This window comes from Polyodon spathula, chromosome 31 (assembly GCF_017654505.1).
Source record: "Polyodon spathula isolate WHYD16114869_AA chromosome 31, ASM1765450v1, whole genome shotgun sequence".
NCBI classification, from domain to species: Eukaryota; Metazoa; Chordata; class Actinopteri; order Acipenseriformes; family Polyodontidae; genus Polyodon; species Polyodon spathula.
The window spans coordinates 6457218-6479220 of NC_054564.1; the positions used below are offsets into that span (position 1 = coordinate 6457218).

The window sequence follows — 22003 nt, forward strand, 5'->3', positions numbered from 1 at the left end:
CAAGACAGTAGACTGGAACAAAGATTGCACAGGGCCCCTGATAGCTGACTGTTACTGATATGGTACCATGGTATTGCACTGGTTTGCTAGTGTGTATTGGATTATAACATTGTGGTGCCTTTGATGTCTGAAAATGGTAACACTTTAGATTGTCTCTAATGCACAGTTACAGTGTACTTAACATGTAAATCATGTTGCACGATATATGTAAGTAGACTATTGTATCAGAAAAAGGTCAGGGTTCGAGTTAGGGTTTGAGTTAGGGATAGGATTAGGGTTAAGGTTTGGATTTGGGTTAGCGTTATATCATGCAGAAAAATGTACACATTAAGTACATTGTAACTATGCATAATAACACTGTACTTGTGTAAGCACATATGAATTTACTGGGTAACGTCTATGTAAATAGACAGTAATTAGCAAAACTTACTGTAAAGTGTTACTCTGAAAATATGAATTTGTTACTACTGGGGTTTCAATCTATCAGTGGCAGCCCCATACCATCATTTTAAAAAGCTGGTTTGCAAATGTTGGGGTAAGGACTATTTTAGACATCAGCTGTACCAGTCACTTTGAAAAGCAGGGAAGCAACACCGTGTCACCTCTGTGCTAGTATTTGGTCACATGGGTATTTATTAGCGGCACTCAAATGAACTTTCTATAGGACTAATTCATGTGGCTCTGAGGTAAACCCTTAGGTCAAGATGAAAAGACATTTGTAAATGTTTTTGCTAGTGCATATCTTTATATATAGAACATAAAACAGTGTCTGATATTCAATGCAATAACCAGTCAGCAAGCCTGAATATAAACGGAACAGCAATTTCATTGCTAGGAAAAGATTAGGGTTTATCCAGCTATTAGCTGTACCTGGAATTAAGACACAAATTGCTTTTATTTTATTTTTATTCCACAAAGAGTTAGAATAAACAGCTAGGGCCAATACTTTTGCATCACCTTACACAATTAACTAATTCTGCTTCATAAAGTCAAGTGAAACCTGCTTGAATAATGTTACGTTAACATATGGAATGTAGTTCTCCATTTACTTAACGAAAAAAACTGACAATTTTAAAATGTGACATTTCGAAATCTAATATGAAATACTGTACTACTATTATGGCTTCCAGTATATGTTTGCGATATCATGTTGTAGTTTCTTTGATTACATGATGTTAAATAAAATATCTAAATTATCTTCATATAGTTTTTTTTTTCTAAAGTATGTCTCAATACTAAAATTCTAGGTAATGCAAAACTTATGGCCATAGCTGTATATGTACAATAATACTGTTGAGCAACTGCAATGTTAATATTACCAGTGCAATATGTTTTATGTATTTAAATGTTAGCAATGTAAAGGTGGCTACCGGCTACTAGAGTGATTTCCATAAAGGCTTAAGAAGATTAAGCTTGAAGAGACACCATTAAATATGATCAGGTTGCATGTGTTCAGATCCTGCCTGCACTTTGTAAGCGGGGGATTACAGCTGGATTCTGGGTTTCATGAGGCTGCATTTCTGCACATGCCCGATGTGCCGAGACACGGAGCTCAGCCTCTGCAAGCTCTCAGACATCCAAGTTTGCCTGTTCAGGAACTGTGAATTCCACAGTGGTGAGGGAAGCTGCTACAAACACAAGTGCACCCCCCTCTCCACAGCCTCCCGGACATCTCCCACTGCAAAGCTCAGGAAAGTCTGCCGTCCCCCACTGCAAAATTCCCTTTCTCCCAATAGCGGCTGTATTTGAAACTCTTTATAAATACATTTTAGGCTGAGGGTGTTAAGATCCACCACTATGATTAAAATAGACCTTGTTGTGTTAAGAATTACTTTTTCATGCTTTGTTGTTTTGAAATCTAGTTTTCAAACGTCTGTATTGATATACAGTCTGGTTCTGGGGGATTGCAATGCATTCCTTAAGCATGTAGACAAGCGATGACATTCATGCAAATAAGACAAACCAGCAATGCAACAGTACCGTGTACAGAGGACGCTAACGTTGGATCTTATTTCTTCTTTTATTTAAAGTGCCCCATATTATTTCCCCCATTTTTTTTTTTACTGATGGAATCTTTTTTTTTCCTTCTCCCTGTCAGACAGCAGTTTTCTGATGATGCGTTAGTGGCGACCCATATCAGCCAGTATGGTCCTGCCAAGGACTACTTTTGCTTGTCTTTCTGGATGGTCCATTTTCACGGTCAAGTGGTTTTGTTTTCCCTAACGCTGAGAATCAGAGCCTTCCTGTTGGCAATCATAAGGACCTGTCTTTACCAGCTCAGAGATCCCAGTGCGCTTGTCTTTGAAAGGGGTGTGATAGGGCTATGAAATCTACTAGTGGTTATCACTGATAATAAACTTAACATTATTGATTATTTCCAACTGTAATATTTTACATGTAAGTTGAAATAAAACCACCACGTGATGTTTGGATTTGTGACCACTAGGGGCGCACTTGCAGTGTGCACCTAGTCCTTTCTTCCCATCTGAAAGAGGGCTTATTTTTATACTGGCCTCAGTACAGAAATTGTACCTTGTTCAGAGGTAAAGGTCAAATACTCTGCATTTAATATACCAGATATTATTGAGAAGGTAACCAGTAATACACTCTGATTTAAAGGCACATTATAGGACAGTAAACGGATTTAAAAAAGCAAATTCAGAGGGTATGCAGTATTCCTAAGGAAACTGAACGAAAATGAAAAGGATATGCCGAGACACTATCATTGTGAGTTTATGAAAATTCCGTGAGATGGTGAACCTTGTAAGAGAAGCTTCTGCCTAGGTTTCATTTGCTTTAGTATCACTGTAAAGCAGAAATCATATTTGTATATGTATTTATTTGTCTGATGCAGGATGCCTTTCTCCCTAACTGGAAAAGGGAAGTGTTAAAATGGCTCCCACCAACACAGAAAATAGGAATTTTAATATTCCTTCTGTAGTCTAAACCAGTGGTTCTCAACCCTGGTCCTGGGGAAACACTCCACTGCTGGTTTTTGTTCCAACCAAGCACTCAATTACATAATTGAACCCTTAACTGAACTAATAATTTGTCTAATCTGAGCTTTTTAAATAGAGTAGCTTATAAAAAGTTGAAGAATTTATGTTCATTATACAATTTTATACCTAAAGTGAAATCTCCATCTGTTTAAAATAATTAAAAAGCTCAGATTTGGCTAATTATTAGTTCAATTAAGGGTTCGGTTGTGTAATTGAGGGCTTGGTTGGAACATCTCTTGGGGTTGGGCAGTGTTCCCCTGGGACCAGGATCCAGAAACATTATTATAAATGGCTGTCTGTGCAGCACAGGGTCAGTGAACAGCTTTGGGATTCAGTGATATAAATTGTATTCCACTCTCTCATGTCTAGTGCAGGTATTGTGTTCTGTGGTAGAGGCAGGGAAGACATCAGCTGTGCTGCCTATTTCATAATGTCTTAACAATACAGCACAGAGACATTTCTAGGTAGTTTTGGTCTTCAGCAATATAGAAAGTAACAGGTGAAAATGTTACGTACTATTGGCCAACATTACTAGGCATTTACCCATGAAAATATTGGCCTTGTAATAGGAAAAAAAATAATAATAATTTGACTGTTACAAATGACCTTAGTTGTTTCTTACCCTGAAGTTAATGGTTAGGAATCTGTTTGTTATACCTTCACTAGGACCGAAGCCAAAAAACATAAATTCTCATTAACTGTAGAAATACTGAAACAAACTTGACAGAATCAACGTTGAACAAAATACTTTTTTTTTTTTTTTTTTTTTTACAACATTATATTAATAGTTAGGGGTGCATTCTAATTAACTTTATTTAGTAAATCCGCACTTATTAAACTAAACTTTACATTATACAATAGTTTGTTGTGTAAACCTATAATGAAGATTAGGATATAAAGTCGGACAATATTGTTATTTTTCTCTATTTTTTTAACAAACTAATCAGGAAATCACCTGTTATTTCATTGGGCCATTTCCCTTTCGCGTTACCGTAGCTATACCAAACCAACTAGAGCTTTGACTGCTTTTGTATCAGTGATTATAGGTAGATATAATGCAAAGAAAACGCGCTCCAGCAGTTTTTCATGGGGACCTGACATCGCGAACACTGTTCGGATTAGATACATGATATGTCTCTTGTAATTGTTCCAGTTTGAAAGCATCTCTCTTAATTACATTTTCGTGAGGAAATGCTGAGGTATTTTCGGGTTAATTAGTGCGGTAACAGCGGGGACAATTGTTTGAATGAGGTCCTCAAAGCACTTGGCTTGAGTCAATACCTATAATATAGGCCAACTGTCAAGCAGCAAATTAGAACAGCTTTACCTACACATGTATGTAATTTGTTGCTAATGTATATGTAACACCGTAAGTATTGTACAGATTAGTTTTCTTTTGTATTTGAACTAAAAGAACCAAACATTACAAAATGAAGGTTTAAAAAAAATACAAATTAACACATCATTTTACCAGATTTGGACTTGGAAATGAAGCTAAATATGTACACACACACACACACACACACACACACACACACACACACACACACACACACACACACGCATAGAATAATGAAATTACGTGATTCTATCGCGTTAGATGTAGAAGGGTGTCAAATAGAACACAAACAAACAAACAAAAACGTTCTCTGTGGGATACTGCGCTGTGTTCAGTGCGCTTGAGTCACTGGCTGTCACGTTTGCCGTGTTGCCAACCGAACCCCCCAGCTATAAATATCTACAGACATGATGAATTAAATTAGCAGAAAGTGTATTCAAAGCACCTTCAGCATCTTGTAGTTTCTTAATCCGTTTTAAATGCATATATTGCCACACCCCCCAACAATTAGGAAAGTGTTATAAAACGGGAGACTTAAAGACGCTGGCGCTCAGTAAGCTACTGTATGCCGAGTATGATGCTAATTGTGGTGATTCGTTTCTAGATATTTTATTTACGTGTTTTAATGCAGTCTGTTCAGCTCTATGTTGTAATACGTTTTCTTAAGGTAGAAGCTACATGGTGCCTTTTTTTAATGTCGATGATATTCTTAATTAAAGAAATGGATACATAAATATATATTTCTCACTTTGGGGGGTTTGTAAGTGCAAAAGCATGTGAAACTTCTGGAAAATAGCCCTATATGTTAGGATCGTGTTCTAGTATGATTGTAACGCTGTAAAGAATCCCCAACACGAGGTAAATGCGTTCTGGGTTTCCATGCACTGGAATCAGCGCGCTGTCCCTTTAAGGTGCCCGTGGATAAATGTTTGCAAAAGAGATGGCTCTGGGCAGGGATTTGCTACGCAGCATGTCATTAGCCCCCCACGGGAGCCAGTAGCCAACACTTTAAAACTGATGGGCTTTCCAGGGTGACACCAGTTAGTTCGTTGGCAAATACCCACCCACAAAACCCCCATCCCCACCCCCTCTCGCAAGCCACAGCCTCGTTCCGTTTCAGTTCGCACCCTAGTTTAATAGTGAATCACCGCACGGGGCTAGAGGCAAGGAAACATTTTCCTCGGACTGATCAGGGGGGTGGGGACCCATTGACAGGCTATAGCAATACCGGATGGAATACAGATAGTGCCATTATTCGTTTAGAGCATTGAAGAATCGTACGCTTTGATTCGGGCGCAAAGCGCAACTGCTAAGGATCATGGATTTGAAAAGTTCTTCGAGTTAAAATAATCCCACTTTTGATGAAAGTGAATGACAGGCGCAGACTGGCTTGTCGTTGCTTGACGGGGCTAGCACTATGTAACCAGTGAATGCACGATTCAATTGACTGGTATACAAAAGAAGTAATAAGTGCCATTACCTTACCATGCGTTTTTATGGATTTATGATATTTGAGAATTTATTGTAATTGCTCAGCTACGGCAGGTTGTGTTTAAGCCCAGCCCCGGACGGTTTGGATACATTGTGCACAGTTATTCATGTTATCGAGTTAGTCGAAGTGCTGATTTGGGGTTTCGGTCCAGTTTTGGGATTTGAGAATCACTGCGGGACAGACTCAGCCGGAAGGACAGCAGCTATGTACGCACACGGCTGCATTTACATGTAAGAGATTTCCTTACCTTTTCAGATTCTGCAAAAGAGCACTGCCTGAGACCAAGACCTCTGTATTTGATTTTAATGTAGTCTTTAATTGTTTTGTTTTTTTTTAAATTTCTGTAGATCTCTCCATTTCCTTGTGCTGTGGTGCAATGCGCAGGTGAGTTGTGTGAATAAAATCAGCATCCAGTGCTTTATAATACCCATTGTTATGCAGGCTACTAACCTGTGCTGTGTGTTTATGGGTGTCATTGTTATTGTCGCACAATTCATTATTGGTTAATTTTTATTTGCTTGGAATATATTTAACATTTTAAGTTATAAAACGGCACTTCAAGTGTCTATTTATTTACGTATTTGTTTATGTGTTTATATTTGAAAGCATATACATATTCACAGCATCAATTTTAAGATGTGTTATGTTTTTTTTTTTTTTTTTTTTTTTTTTTTTTTTTTTTTTTTTTTTTTTTGGTTTAAGATTCCTTGCTAAAGAATGTCTTACAATTATCAATTAGCATCTCCACGTATTTTTGTTAAATTAGTTCATATTATAATAACAGGTAACCGATATTAGTGAAATAAATGCGTTATGTGTTAATGTACATTTTCGATTAATCTATCTAAATCGCTTGTTTCGCTCAATAGGCGCAACCTCACACTGCATCTATATTGGCATGTGTAATTTTTTAAATTATTTTATATACATTAAAAAAAAAACTGATTTAGCGCAGTCAGAATTGATTTTATGTTTCCCTTTGCAAAAAAAAAGGGGGAAAATCACCCGTCTCCTAATTTTAACCAGTATGTGAGGGACCAGGGCGCCGTGACAGACCAGCTGAGCCGTCGGCAGGTCCGGGTGTACCAGCTCTACAGTAGAACCAGCGGGAAACACGTTCAGATCCAGGGCAGAAAGATCAACGCTAATGCTGAAGATGGGAATACGTTCGGTAAGAATCCTAAGCCATAGAACAAACATACCGACAGGTGCAACGTGATTCTTGCTGTAGTTCGAAAACTATTATTTTGTGTACTTATATAATAAGCCATTAGTTGAGACCTCCATCACAGAGCGCTATATATATATATATATATATATATATATATATATATATATATATATATATATATATATATATAGGATAATAAAAAAATAAATAAACAGTATATTTCTATATAAGTCCAGGAGCCCTCATTGCTGTGAAATTACATTCCATTATACAGTATTGGAACATAAATAAACGGAAGTATTTCAAACTAAAATACCAGATTTCTGTTGTCATTTTGTTGCAGCGAGACTGTATGTGGAAACCGATACATTTGGCAGCCGGGTTCGGATCAAAGGAGCCGAAAGTGGACACTACCTTTGCATGAACCGCAGAGGAAAACTTGTGGGAAAGGCAAGCCAATCACCTTCTTATCTGCATTAAGCCTTTAAAACCCAGACCATGCCTTAAATATTGAATAGGCTCAAAACAGGTCTCGTGTGAGCCTCAGCGTGTTTAGGAATTTGGCTGGAACATGTGAGAAATATTGGTCTAAGCTTTATATCTTTATATAGCTGTTTCGATATACCAGGACCCTGCGCTCTGGTTATGCTATAATGAGGAATCACAAATTAGAACCTTTTTTTTTTTTAAAGTTGAACTGATAGTACAATTCGGTGGGGTGTACATCACTAGTTTACCATGTGCCAATTTTATATATATATAATAATAAAAAAAATAGTTGCCTTCTGTTCTGGGACGACATTTTAAAAGATAAAAAATGCATGGGCTTATAGACATTTAATACATCGGCCATTTCAATAATACAAAACAACCGTCCAAGCTGATTCAACACTGAAGAAACATTTTTTTGATTCACTCTTTTATGTGTATCAGCTTAAACCAGGTGTCTGTTGCAATAATAAACTGGTAAGGTAACCACGTCCTGACGTTACTAAACTGGGGGGGGGTAACCCTTTAGTCTCTTCCGGTGAAGTTCAGAAAGTATAGCTTGAAATGGACTGTGCCACAATGAGAGTTCCTTTGAAATGATTTGCTGATCAGGCAGGGCCTGTGAGACTCCACGCTATACAGCATGGCTCACTCTGGTCTGTGGGTAACACTAAGATATAGATTATAGGTCAGAATAGTTGCTCCCTCCGTCATAGTCCCACATAGAATAGACTGCGCTCTCCCAGAAATGCAATATTAAGTAATAGTTAGAGATCTCTGTTCCACTAATGGTCCTTTCTGTTAAGTTGTGAGGCAAGAAGCCAGTCCTACAGACAGACAAGGACCAGCTTCCTCATGCATTTAATGTCTGTTTGTGTGTGTGTGTGTGTGTGTGTCTGTGTGTTTGATTATGTAAGGTGTTGAAACTGCATTTAACATGTTAACTCCTGCTCCGTTTGATTCATTTGAAACCTGAATGTTTGAAACACTTGCAAGCCAAGTGTGAAAACACCCAGAACACAAATAACAGCTTTGATATGATAGTGTAGCTGCTGTTCCTGTTTGTGGGACTATACTGAAGTACTATGAAGTTATCTGTTTGTTGCATGGTCATAGTCACAGACCACCACATCTAAATTATTACCTAATCCAGCTGTATATATATATATATAGTTTGTTCTGGATTTATGATCACAACAGCTATAGGAAGAGTAACAGCATGAACTAGGCTAACATGTGGAACTGTACTGGGATCAGAAGCTGCTACTTTAGCTTAGCTGAGATCCCTGTGGAAAGTTACAACAGGGGCACATGCACAAACAAAACTGGGTATTAACAAGTGGATGGACCTGTGCTGTAGGGGAGAAGCCTCAGGATGCTTTGCAGCGGATAATAAAGCAACCACAGTGATATCGCTACTGTCCAGGATTTTGTATGATCTAATAATTCAAGGATGGAAATAAGACTCCTATTGCACAGCAGTTTTACTCATTCCAGGAGGTTTATTAGCCCCAGTGTATAGGTAACAAGCTCAGGTGTCTTATTAAATAGTAAAACGAGGAATGGATCAAACTGCTATGCAATGGGAGTCTTATTTCCAGCCCCGTATACAGCTGCCCTTTAGCTCTACGTTAATCATACCAGTGTTTTTACCCTGTGTCTGTGTCTTCAGACTCAAAGGTCAAACGTGTACTTCCTGCTGGGAAATGGAAAAAAGGAATCAATGTTTTCTGACCAGAAAGAGAAATTGTGTATTGTAATGGGTTTAAAGTCAATACATTACTCATAGCAACAGTGGTATGAAGATATCTTAACTGTTTCGTAGCCAGACCAAAAAAAAAAAAAAAATCTAATAGCCAAACCATCCACAGAGCTGGCAAACATGTTTTTGAATGGCTCTATAGTCCTGCTATACAGCCACATATACTCCAGGTCCTGGAATGTATTATGCTTTCTGGGAACTCACAGCTGGCCAGATGTTGCTTCTGTCATGTAAGTATCCGGTTTTCAGTAAACGATTTTTGCTGATAAATACCTGCTGAATTTAATGTTCCAAGTTACCTGCATTTATTTGAGAATAATAAAATCAGAATCTCCACTTGTTTTTATTTTGAACTCCATTTCTCAACATCCCCATATAATGCGTTTTGCTTTATTGATGTTAATATTACATTACAGTTTGTGTATACAGATTATTTACCTGTTTCTATTGTGGGACATGGGCTGGAGGGTTGTTTTAATCGGTTTTTACCTGTTTCATGGTCCTGAAAATAAGTGCCGATAAGTACCCTTATTTTTTTTTAATGCCGAAAATCAGAACCCCTAATTATAAGCTATACTTTTTATTAATATTTATATTTATTCTTTTTTTTTCAGCCATCTGGAAAAAGCAGAGAGTGCCTCTTTACAGAGATTGTCTTGGAAAACAACTACACAGCGTTTCAAAACGCGAAATATGAAGGCTGGTACATTGCTTTCACGAGGAAGGGGCGGCCGAAGAAAGCGTCCCAAACCAGAGAGCACCAGAGGGAGGTCCACTTTATAAAACGGCTCCACAAAGGCCCATTGCCTTTCCCCAACGAGAGACACAAACACTTTGACTTCATCAGCTTTGCTCAGCAGAAACGGGCCAAGCGCAACAGAAAATCACAGACTTTACCTTAACGGTATTCAAAGTGTAAATAGGACTGGTTTGTCTCATAGCTTTTTTATTTTTATTGTTATTAAAAAATATATTTATTTTTTTATACTTAAATCCTTTTAAGTAACAACATTTTAATTAAAACGAAAAGGTCATTACAGTATGTAAACGTCGAAATTAATGTATATAATTAATATTACTGTATTTGTCAATGCTTCCCAGCGAGAAGGACACAGCAAAGGAAATATGATCCAGCAATAAATGTATATATTTGGGCATAAGCTATTCTATGTTTTTTTTTTTTTTTTTTTTTTTTTTTTTTTTTTATCTAGGCAAATATTTCTACAGAAAAAAAAGAGGCAGGAAAGAGGCGATTTCATTGAAGAAATAAAAAATCCTTAGTGGTCAAAATAAAGTTAACCCAGGTGAATACTTCACAGTGATTAGGATGAGAAGGCATTAATGGAAGCCGAGTAAAAGGTTCAGAAATGTAGAAAGCATTTCTTGCACATGCATGATACAGCCCACCAAGCAGTAACATGTAAGACACTAAGGAACAGTAAAATAATTATAATAATTATCTCCTATTAAATAAGATCCCTGTAGTAGGGCTATTGGCTGATAACATCAAGCCCTCATCTTTCACAGAGCGAGAACTTGCCGGTCATAGGCAACGCAGGCGATGTCTGTATCGACCACTGTCCTCCTGACACACACAAGTGGAGATGACTATAATTCTGGAGTAAACCACAACTGGATTTTACAGAGGTGCAGAATCAGCCTGGATTACATCAACTATCTTGTGCTGGGATATACCGTAAAAATAAGATGCAATCCTGGGGGATTCCCTGGTACTGTAAAATACAGGAACGTCCGGGATTGGTTTATCCCGGCAGGGTACTGGTTGATCAAATCCGCCTCTTGTCCCAGGTGAATTTAACAACACTAAGTGGTTTTAGGATAAGCACTCAACTCCTGTCCATATTCAGCAGACTCATGTGGGGTCTTTCTACCTCCTGCATGGGAAGTGTTAATCCTACCAATGCTGTAGCTGGCTTTATCCCAGTCAAAGTGAACACAAAGTTTGGAAACCTGAACCAACTTCTGCATTTTAACTCAAATTAATTTCCTCTTGGTCCGGCATAATAAAAGACTGATGGATTGTCACATGTTTGCAAGCATGCCAGTCTTTAGATTCAACTACTGTTCAACCAGTTTTTAACAGGGTTGGTCAAGCTGTTGCGTCATCATGCTTTCCTTTTGTGAAGCAACATTTGGAATCATAAGATCAATAGAAAAGTTATTTTGGCCCTTGTCCTCACAGATCATATCGTTAATCCCTGGGATCGGCCGAGTTGCCCTTCCCTGTAGTGCAGTAATGTCTTCTTTTGTAGTGAGGTTTCCTAAACTGGACACACTATCTAACTAGAGCATTATATAAATCTTAGCATAACGTTCTTAAACTTTTGGCAGTATATCAATATGCTTTTTTAATTGCCTCGTCAACTATTTCTTAAAAGTCTTTTGTTCCTTAAATAAGATATTTTTACCAATTTGAAAATAGCATTAAATTGGTTCGAGGCACTTTTGAGTGCTGGGTTTTTTGTTTTTTTTTTCTATCCTGAATCTAAGCATCTCGGTTTACGTGATTGAAGTCGCACCATATCATTTCTGTTCTTTAAGAGGCTTTACCCAGATAAATTGCATAATTTGAGCTGCCAAGCGCACTCTGTCCAAAACACACCCTGAGGCTGTTTTTTTACTAAGCTGCTATTCTGTGGCACAACACAGAATGAAGCCCCTTTTCACACTGCAGTTGTTGTTCAGTACTTAACATCATGTTAAACTGCCTGAAAGGGTGTCCAGTTATTTAATACCTCTGACGATAAGTTGAGAATTTCAGACCTGACACTTGGATGACCACAAACTGTCGTTTTAATGAAACAATAAGCAGTGGGAACATACTCGATTGAAAGAAGATCAGGGTGGCTGGTTTCAAACACAGCAGAATGTCAAAATGTATCTTTTCTAGAAATGAACAACACCTAGATGGGGGGGGGGGGAGTGAGGGATGTATGTATTACTCATTTAACCCCAATCAGACTTCTTGCTCAGTAGCTATATTGGGATGAACAGATAGACGACAGGAGGCACCCCAAATCTATTTACTAGAGATGCAGAAGTACAGGATGGGTTATTTGCTCTTCCACTGAACCCCTAAAAAAATTGGTTTCTGCAGTGGCACCTGCCGAGACTGGTATCGCATACAATGCAGTTGAATGTTGATTAGCCTGTTGACAGTACTGAATCGCTCTTGTGTCTTGAGTTCCGGACCAGAGTTGTTAAGCTGCTGCGTGTTAACTGCAAGCTGCAGGCTGCGAGATCAAAGCGCTGGAATAAGACCCGCCATGTATTAAACTCTAGTGAAAGGATGAAGGCGTCAGGGTGAAGGTAGTAATCATTTTGCTTGGTTTGGGAAATGAGTCAAATTCTTGTGTTTGCTCTGAATAGACTCCGTGGGGGGGGGGGGTACACCTGTGGGAAAGTAGTGCCTTAAAAACCAATCATCTTAGAATAGAAGAGAACCTAATGCTGTCGCTACAAAAAAAAAATCACATTTTGTTTTGTTCTCCTTCTCCACCCACTTCTTTTGTTTCATCCTTTCAAATTTGTGTGTACATGGTGTGATTTGAACCGGCTCGGGGGGGGGGGGGGGGGGGGGGGGGGGGGGGGGGGGAGGGGGGGAGGGGTTTTTGCACACCCTGAACAGACCAAGTCTTGTTTATTTAGAAACAAGACTCGGAAAAAAAGTTTCAGTCAAAGCCTTTTTCAAAGTCAATGTTTCCTTTTGAGTTAGCCAAGTCGGACAGGTGGCGTACTTAACCAAATTGAGACTAGGTTCCCAGTACCTACTTTCGCAAAATGCTCTACACACGTGTTAAAGCAGTGTGTTTTAACACAGTAAATCCATAATTGCTCGCTAGGGGAATGCTTAAATAATGCATCATGATGTTAATTAAGTCAATTACCAAAAACACGTTTCAATTAGCCTGTCAATTAATTATTTGGCATCCTAATAATCACTTGATGACCCCATTTGGTTACGGTTTACTGTAGATCTACACTACCAGTCAAAAGTTTGAGTACACTTGCTGGAAACAAGGTTTTTTTCATAATTGACAATGTTTTATGTCGTATACGTTTCTGTAAATACTTGAAAATGAAAACACATATTACAATATACAAAACAAAACATAAGGAGTATCAAAGCAATGATCAAGAACATTGAAAATCTTGGATTCCTCAAAATAACCACCCTTTGCCTAAATAACAGCTTCACAAACACAAGGCATTCAGTTAACAAGTTTCTGCAGGAAATCACCCTACATGTCTTCCCAGCTCTTCTGCAGCAACTCCCAGAGATGTAGGGCACTTGTGGGTAGCTTTGCTTTGACTCTTCTGTCCAGTTCGTCCCATACAAGTTCTATGGGATTGAGGTCTAGAGACTGGGCAGGCCAGGTCATTAGATTAAGTTGTCCTTCACTTTCCTTCTTGGCCAGATAGTTCTTGCATAACTTTGAGGTGTGTTTTGGGTCATTATCTTGCTGAAGAATGAAGGACTGCCCAACTAGCTGTAATCCTGATGGAATGGCATGCCTCTGAAGTATGCTATGATAGCCATGCTGGTTGAGCTTGCCATGGACTTGGTAAAGATCACCAACTCTGTCCCAGCAAAGCAACCCCAGATCATGACACTGCCTCCTAAATGCTTGAGAGTGGGAACCACACACAAGTAACTCATGCGCTCACCCTCTCTGCGTCTTACAAATACTCGGTGGTTGGACCCAAATATTTCAAATGTGGACTCATTGATCCATAAGATCGACTTGCACTCCTCAAACGTCTAGTTTCTGTGATTTTTGGTCCAGGCAAGTCTCTTCCTCTTATTCTGCACTCTTAACAATGGTTTCTTTGCAGCAATTCTTCCAGTTAGGCCAGCTTCACGCAATCTGGACAGTTGATGTTGAAACATCTGTACTTCTAGTAGCATTTAGCTGAGCTTGTATTTCAGGGGCAGTTAATCGCCGGTTTCGCAGACTCGAATGAACTTGTTCTCTGATTCTAAGGTCACCCTTGGCCTGCCTGACCTTGTTCGGTCCTCACGAGTGCCAGTTTCTTCAAATCGTTTGATGGTCTTGGCCACAGCAGTTACAGACACTTGCAAAGTTCTTGAGATTTGTCTTAAAGATTAACCTTCATTTCTTCATGTCTTTTTTCTTTGCTTAACTGAGCGTATTTTACCATTTTCTGCTCCCTTACATTCAGGAATGACAAACTTGTGCCTATGCTACCTATACTTATAATAATCATGGACCCTCGCCTGTTAACAATAATTGGTGACAAAAGGTTAATTAGGTAACATGCTAGTTAACTCAGAGAACACCTAACGAAGACACTTTTAAACTTAGGCCAGTGTTCTAACACCGTGTTATACACATTTCAGACTTTTAACTGACTTGGGCTTCAGACTGAAATCCCCTTGCTTTGGGTGACCATTTCATTGAAATTGGCAAGATTTATATTTTCATTTAAAAATTTAATTTTTGAATGCAATTCACTTATGATTATCAGCTTATATAAGTACACATATCATATAATGAAATATTAAGTGTTTACAGACAAATTTATACAGTTAAAAGCATAGATAATCATGAAAAACCTGGTTTCAAGCAGGTGTACTCAAACTTTTGACTGGTACTGTATATAATATTAAAAATGTAGCTACCGGTTACTTTTTTGTTGTGGATGTTGTTGGTTTATCTTCATATTCAATTACATTCCCTTTGGTTTCGAGTTTTGCTTATTTGCGGATATGTCGGTTGACATTCACATACCTGTCAAGGTCCCGGGATTTTTGCAAGGGATAGTGTTAAGCGAGCGAAGCAGCGTGGGGGAGGGTGCAGGACGGTGTTAACCCCCTCCTGCAGGGAGGGGTCCGGTGAATCTTTTTAAATATAGATGCTCAGAAACTAAACAAGAAAACAACACAAGAGTCCTTTAGTGTAGCCTTAGAGAAGATGCCGTTGACTTGCATTGTTTTGTGGTGCTTGTTATATGGCCTAGTGGCAGACTTGCCATCTCTGAAGACTCTCAAGGTGTTGGCATCATCATAACAGCAGCTGTCACTGTTCAGCATGTAGGAAAGCAGGCCTTGAATGGTGTCCTGACCCGAGTCCCGAGTTGTGTTGGGCAACAAAATTTGCAAACATGGTCTCTGCTCTGATGACCTAAAAAAAAATACAAAAATGCAGAATCAATGCATAATTCACCCATGCAATGAAAACACCCTCCCTTAGGAAGGTATACGTTACATATTAAAAACAACTGCTTGCACAGGACATGCAAAAGGGGCCAAACAGTTTATGAAAATGCTTGACACAGGGCTAGATGTTTTTTAAGGCAGCGCAGTAAGGATTTGCTACCAGTCTGGAAAGTAGGTAGCAAAATGGTCATACACAGGCCTTCTGCAGCATAAGGTATCAGCAAAAACGCTACTGCATAAAAAGCTAGTATCAAATTAAGAGTTTTGGTTAACAAAATGCTACCGAATATATGTTAACTTCGCGCCTTGAATTAAGCTTTCAATAGCTGTTTTTTTTTTTTAATGTATATTCGCAGGACACACACTCTGCAATAATACCATGTAACTGAGTCCAGGGTCCAAGCACAAACACTCAACACTTTAGGAGACACAGAATGTAAATAAATAATGATCATAATAAAGTAAATGCGATGAACCTACCAATAACACTTCATGCTGTCCCGAAGCGACTAACAGCTTCATACTGTGGTTCTCCTGCGTCTTCTTGTTAGATGCTTGTTGCATGCCATGTGACACTTAAGGTCGTTCTTTCCACCTGCTGCACAACTCGGTCATCTTGCACACACTACAAAGGAAGGTAGAAATGCCTTTGCCACTTTAGTGAATGCACTTAAACGCATTTGTCCAATCTTTATTAAATCTCGAAGCACATTTAATCTTCTTCACTCCGCGAACAGGAGACACACAACGCTTCGCTATTTTGCACATTCGCGCCTGACGCTATACCTGCGTTTCATACCTGCGTTGGCAAGTCTCACGAGAAAAAAAAAAAAAAAGAAAAAGCGGCACTGCCTTCCGAAACAAGCCCAAAACAAGCCCGATCGATTTCAGATGGAGTGGAGGTGTTTATACAAATTCCATTTCTTTCAGTGGTTGTAGTGGGGTTTTTTTTAGTACTAGTTTTTCTTGAACTGGTGGGGTTGGATTCTAAAATTCTAATGACGTGCTTATATATTGACACCTGTCCATCACATAACCCGCAGCTCAAAAAAAGCCCAAGACTTAGCAACTGTGTTTCATAGTCACACACGGGTGTCAATCCAACTCACAACAGGTCGCGCTAGCCGAGCAGGTGGTAGAGAATAGACTGGCCACCAGATGGCCTGTGAGGGAACAAATCTAAAATAGGGGGGAAAAAATAAAAATAAAATATCTTCCTTGATTAAACGGTTCTCGGGCGGGAGATTTTTCTTTTCGGACAGGGAGATTGGTCTTTAAAACGAGAGGGTTCTGGTCAAAACGGGAGACCTGACGTGTATGCATTCACTAAATTAAGCGAAGGTAATTGCACTCTGACGGGGATATGGTTACACAGAACAAACAGATTCTAGCCATCAAACAATCTCCTAACGCCTAATTTAAAATGATGACAAATTGGGAAGCCGTATTATATTACAGAAACGTGGTACAGTAATACTTTTTAATCTCTGCTTTTTATGACTCGGCTCTTGTGCAGAGAAATAAATATGAAAGGCGTTTAAATTGACCAGGAATCTTAATCCTACAACTCGCACGATACGGCAAATCAACCCAGACCGCAAAGCAAAAGTAAGTCTGGGTTTAATGGAGCGGGGAATGACAAACCGTGCAATTATGAGCGACACAATGAGACAGAGGCGTGACAGAGAACGGTTAATATAGCTTTATAGCAGATTATTATTTCTTTGGAAGTTTGGTATACAAAAAAAAAGTTTAGTGGCGTTTTGAAAAAAAAAAAAAAACATTAGAAGATTTTTAAAAATCAGAACTTTACCCCGCAGTACTGTAATGTTTCAGCTGTTTCGGGCCGCGGCGCTGCACCCCCATTACGCGAGTTTCTCCGCATGCATCATTCAAAAAAAGTTGAGTTAGTACAAAGCATTTTGGTGCGCAATGGGTGACACACACACCAGTGTAATTTTCACCTTCAGTTGGCACAGCGAGTATGGGACGCTTTGTAGCTCTCCCCGCAGGGAGGTGAGAACCGAGGCTGAAAAGCCCTGGCAAGTTTAACAGCCTCCCCGCGGGTGGTAATACGGTCTGGCAGGCCCACTGGTAACACCAGGGTTTAACTGCCCTTGAGAAGTAGTTGTTGATTACTAGAATACTCACTTTTTTACAAGGATGAAGTCCCTAAATTCAGTGTCACGAAATGATTGCTTCTCTTTTAAAAAAAAAAAAAACAACACATAACAATAGAATGCAGGGTGTAGGGCCACCGTGGGCGGTCTTGTTTGAGTTTGTGATGAGTCACACAATGTATACCCAAATGCATTTACTATTAAATTACCTTCGTCGGAAATGAGGTTCTAGCTAAACTCTTACCCCGGCTGACCCTGTGCTGTGACCACTGTGCTTTCCTGCATGTTACCAGGTGAGTTTTGAGTTATTAAAAAGGAAAGCACTGCCACCTAGTGTTGAATTACAAAATATCTTGGAAAGGTGAAAGCGGTACAGGTGGGAGTGAATTTCAGGTTATCAAGAACACACAGTAATAACAACAAGCATTCCGAGCCCTTCTGCTCTGGAAATCCAGCGATGGCAAGATTGATTTTGGTTGTCTGAGAAAAAAATAAAATAATAATAATATTACCTTAAAATGTAATTTACCACACCAGGATAGGTGGATCATCAACTGATCTCATCAGATCTGGGCTTTGTTTTGAAAAGTTTTAGACAAGGAGCTGGTTGTTCAGCAGAGGGCGATGTCTCCTATGGGTTAGAGCTACTGCGAGGTGTTAAAGGATTCATTTGAATATGTATATATATAAGTTTGACTTTCCAGGGCTGGTCTTTGTTCCAACCCTGTTCTAAATTGCTTGAACCAGTTAAACCTCCCTCCAGACACTGAAGTAGTTAATTAACTTTACCTGTTAAACCTGGAGTGGAATCGCCCTCCAGGACCGGGACTGGACACCCCTGCTTTTAGTTAGTCACCTTTGCCCTCTAAAATAGCTGAAATACAAGTCTGCATATTTGGCTTGGCACCAAGCCCATGCTCAAGCCCAGCTGTGAACTCTAATTGTGCTGCTAAAGCAACAAGCAAACAATAGATCAAATATACTGAAATATACACACCAAACCCTTGTGCTGAAATCCAGACTAAAACATGCATTATTTCAGAGTCAAATCAGCCCAGAGTTTTTAACTGTGGTTGAAGGAGGCATTACTAGACTGGGAAGCCTTTTAAATAGACACCTTTAATCATGTTGGATGTACAGAAAGTTTAAATGACTTGAGAGATGGTCTTGGGGCGCGGTGTATAGTGCAAATATTTAAAAAATACTTAGAGTAAACAATTAGCATAAAAATAAGTAAATTTTATTATTAGTAGTAGTCCTAGTACAATAGTCATCCATGTGTAATTATGTAAAATAGTATTTATTTCAAACAATCGGCCTTGTTTTCAAAGCACTGACTCCAGTCTTTAGCTTGTTGAAAGAAGAAAAAACTGTTCTTACAAATCAAAAACTAAACAGTGATACATTTCAAGGTCACTCAAGATTTCTCATCTTGTAACATTCAATTGAGGCTTTCCGTAGTTCTAGGGGCAGGGATCAGCTCGCTACGCTAATCCTATTGGTTCCTCAAGGCTCACCTTCCAATACTTGTTCCACCTCCCCACCGCCTCGTTTGCAACTGTATCTCCCTTCTGGGGCTCGGTGGTCCTCCGTCACCCAGCCTTGGTGACCTCTGACCCACGTCGGTTGTTGCATATCAAACGATGGGGGCTCCTATTAGTCCAGAAGGCGAGATCCTGGGCCAAACTGTCAATCACCCCACACAACACTTTACATCTTACAATGCTGAGTGTCGATCTTTGATCATGGAATTGTCTCCTGTCAAGAAAAAGTAGGAGTTAATTACAGCAGGGAGTAAACACTTTGAAAATGTGTCTCAATAATGTATCCAAACTGCAGCACAGCATAACAAATAAAAAATAAACTTCCTATTGGCTGCAAAGTTCTGGATCTAACAAGCATGTGCAGAGTTCACTATTACAACCCAGTCAGGTTAATAGGCAATCGGATATATTTTAAACAGAGTTAATGCCCAACCTGTACTGAATCAAACACAGCTTCACCTGTATGCTTTTAATTTATACAACACATGTAGCACATAATACTGAATAAATATGAATTGTTTTTTAAAATGAGTTAAAAATGGCAGCAGTAATTTTCCAGTTTGTTTAAATTAAGCTGCTGCCTGTTTTTCGCAAGGAAGTCAAGACCCTCTATCCCCCCCTCTTCTGTGAAAGGCCCTTGAATATTTGGTTATGCATGACTGCAGAGCAGGCTTGAAGTTACAGAACTGAATCTCAGGTAACTGGACAGTCAGGCTGTAGGAACAGCATGTCTTTCATCCGGGCTGGGACCTGGTAGGGCTGGGATTGTCTTCCGATCCATTTCACTTGTGTGCCTTTCACGGGCGAGTTCCAGGTAGGTGTGCAGCTTCGTGTTCTTGCTGCGGCTTGTGTTTTCGGGGCTGAGAGAAAACAGGTTACAGTCGATCTCCCTGCAGAGCTGAACAGGAAACAAGCCTAACTCCTCGGTGCACTTTGCATTCGCGTGCAGGACAGGTTATTAAATTAACCTTTTCACTGAAAGTAGAAATATGAGATGCATAGGTTTGGAAATCAGAAAAGACATTTGAACAGTTAATTGGCTTTTAATTGAAAGCCACTCTGGAGGTGGCATTTTGTTATATTTGGGAAGGTCAAAGGAGTCTGCAGTAACTCTAGCAGTAATGATTTATGTACCAGTTTATTATACTGGGCTGTATCTTAAAAGGGAGATCTACACTATGACGTTATTGAGTCTATTTTTGTGTATAAGAACTTGGGTAGTCTTTACAACTGCGTCGTCCACTCACAGTTATTTAACTTCTAATGTATTTGATACACAAGTGCTTTAAAGAGCTTTGACCCGAGTTCAGGGGTTGCTCTTTTAGAGAGCTAGTGTCTAGATCTACTTCTATAAAGAAGATACTTTGCCTGTGTTACATATGTATATCGCAGTATAACAACTTCTGAACTCTTTCCAAAAAATAGGAGTTAATTCAAGACTGGAGTCAAGTCTATGCCTCTATTTTTTTAGTACCAGTACTACTTACTGTAAACTGTGCATTGTTTGAAAATGACGCATGTAAAAACGTGATTTAGGCACTGACAAGAACAGTGAACGGATGGGTGTCAAGCTTGATGTATTTGGAGCTGTGTTTTTGTATCACTAATGTTTAATCATGAATAACACAAGTGCCGGTACTTGAGATTATCAGGGGATTTGCATAACCTGTTCATGGTAATAACAATCTGCACCATAAATCAATGACGAAAAGCACCGTCTGAGGGAAAGTCAAATTTGTGTGAGGCTTGTGAAATTCAGTAGCATGATACAATATGTGTGTCTTTTGGCTTAAGGTCACAGCTGGTATGGTTTGAACTGCCCACTGCCTGGCACAGGCAGGCCCAGGGTGTTGCCTCTGTTTCTGTTTATTGGATAAATCTAAGAATCTAAGCACTGTATAGTAGAACACCTCAGCATTTGTCATGTATATTCTTAATATACCTACCTGAAAGAAAACCTCTGGGAGAGGTTATTTCAATTTTTATGTGTGAAAAGGTTTGACTACTTTGTGTTTTAATTGGGCATCTTAAACAACTTTTAAAAAGTCGCCTATAAAACTCGGCATTAATTAAATTATGCAATCGCTAATTTGCTTATTTTGACAATCTTCCAATATTTCCAGTTACAGTGGCTTGATTTAAAATGCACAACAAATCAAAACAGCAGCAGAAAAGGTGTTTTATGGAAATATACCATTGCTGTTGCAAAACATATCAGCCGACAGCTTCTAATTAGCGCTGCTAGTTAGACCTGTTCTTGGAATTTGGCGTTGCAAGCACAGCTCTCTTGCAGATGCAAATCTCTGACATTCTCCGCATTTAGCATTCACGCCATTTTAGTGTGTGTGTGTGTGTGTGTGTGTGTGTGGCTCATTACCTCCTTGCATTTTAACTGCGCGCCGGTTCCGCTCAAAGGTTAGTTCAGTGTCCCGCGATGATTATTTCACCGCTGCTTGGAAATGTGGTCAATCACATAGAAATGCGTCGTTAAAATTAAAAGAAGTACGCAAGGAAGTAGAGCATACTACTACTAATAATAATAATAATAATAATAATAATAATAATAATAATAATAATAATAACGTTTTCTTAATTACAAAGAAGCATCTGAATACTATAGATGGAATGAGACCTTTAAAAAGACAACCTGTTCAGTAGCCACACAAATCATTAAATGTAGGGTTAAAAGTCATGTGATTTTTGATTTTAAGCTTTATTTACATCCTACTTTAAACTGAATTGTGGCGAGGGCATTCAAGTTCAGATTTCATCATGAAGGTCAGACAGGGTACGCCTGACCTTTTCGCGTCAGTGGCAGCATAAATCGATACACTGTAGCCGCTACAGGAACCCAGCAGGGGCGAAAAATGGGCTGTAAAACTTGA

General features: G+C 39.1%; 1 protein-coding gene across 1 annotated transcript; it reads left to right on the top strand.

Moving 5' to 3' along the window:
- The first annotated feature begins 5278 nt into the window (after positions 1-5278).
- On the top strand, positions 5279-10166 carry fgf17 (fibroblast growth factor 17). Its single transcript, XM_041233437.1, has 5 exons — positions 5279-5334; positions 6178-6214; positions 6824-7001; positions 7345-7451; positions 9867-10166. Exons 1-5 carry the CDS (start codon positions 5279-5281, stop codon positions 10152-10154), a joined length of 666 nt encoding a protein of 221 aa, XP_041089371.1. The 3' UTR covers positions 10155-10166.
- The last annotated feature ends 11837 nt before the right edge of the window (positions 10167-22003 follow it).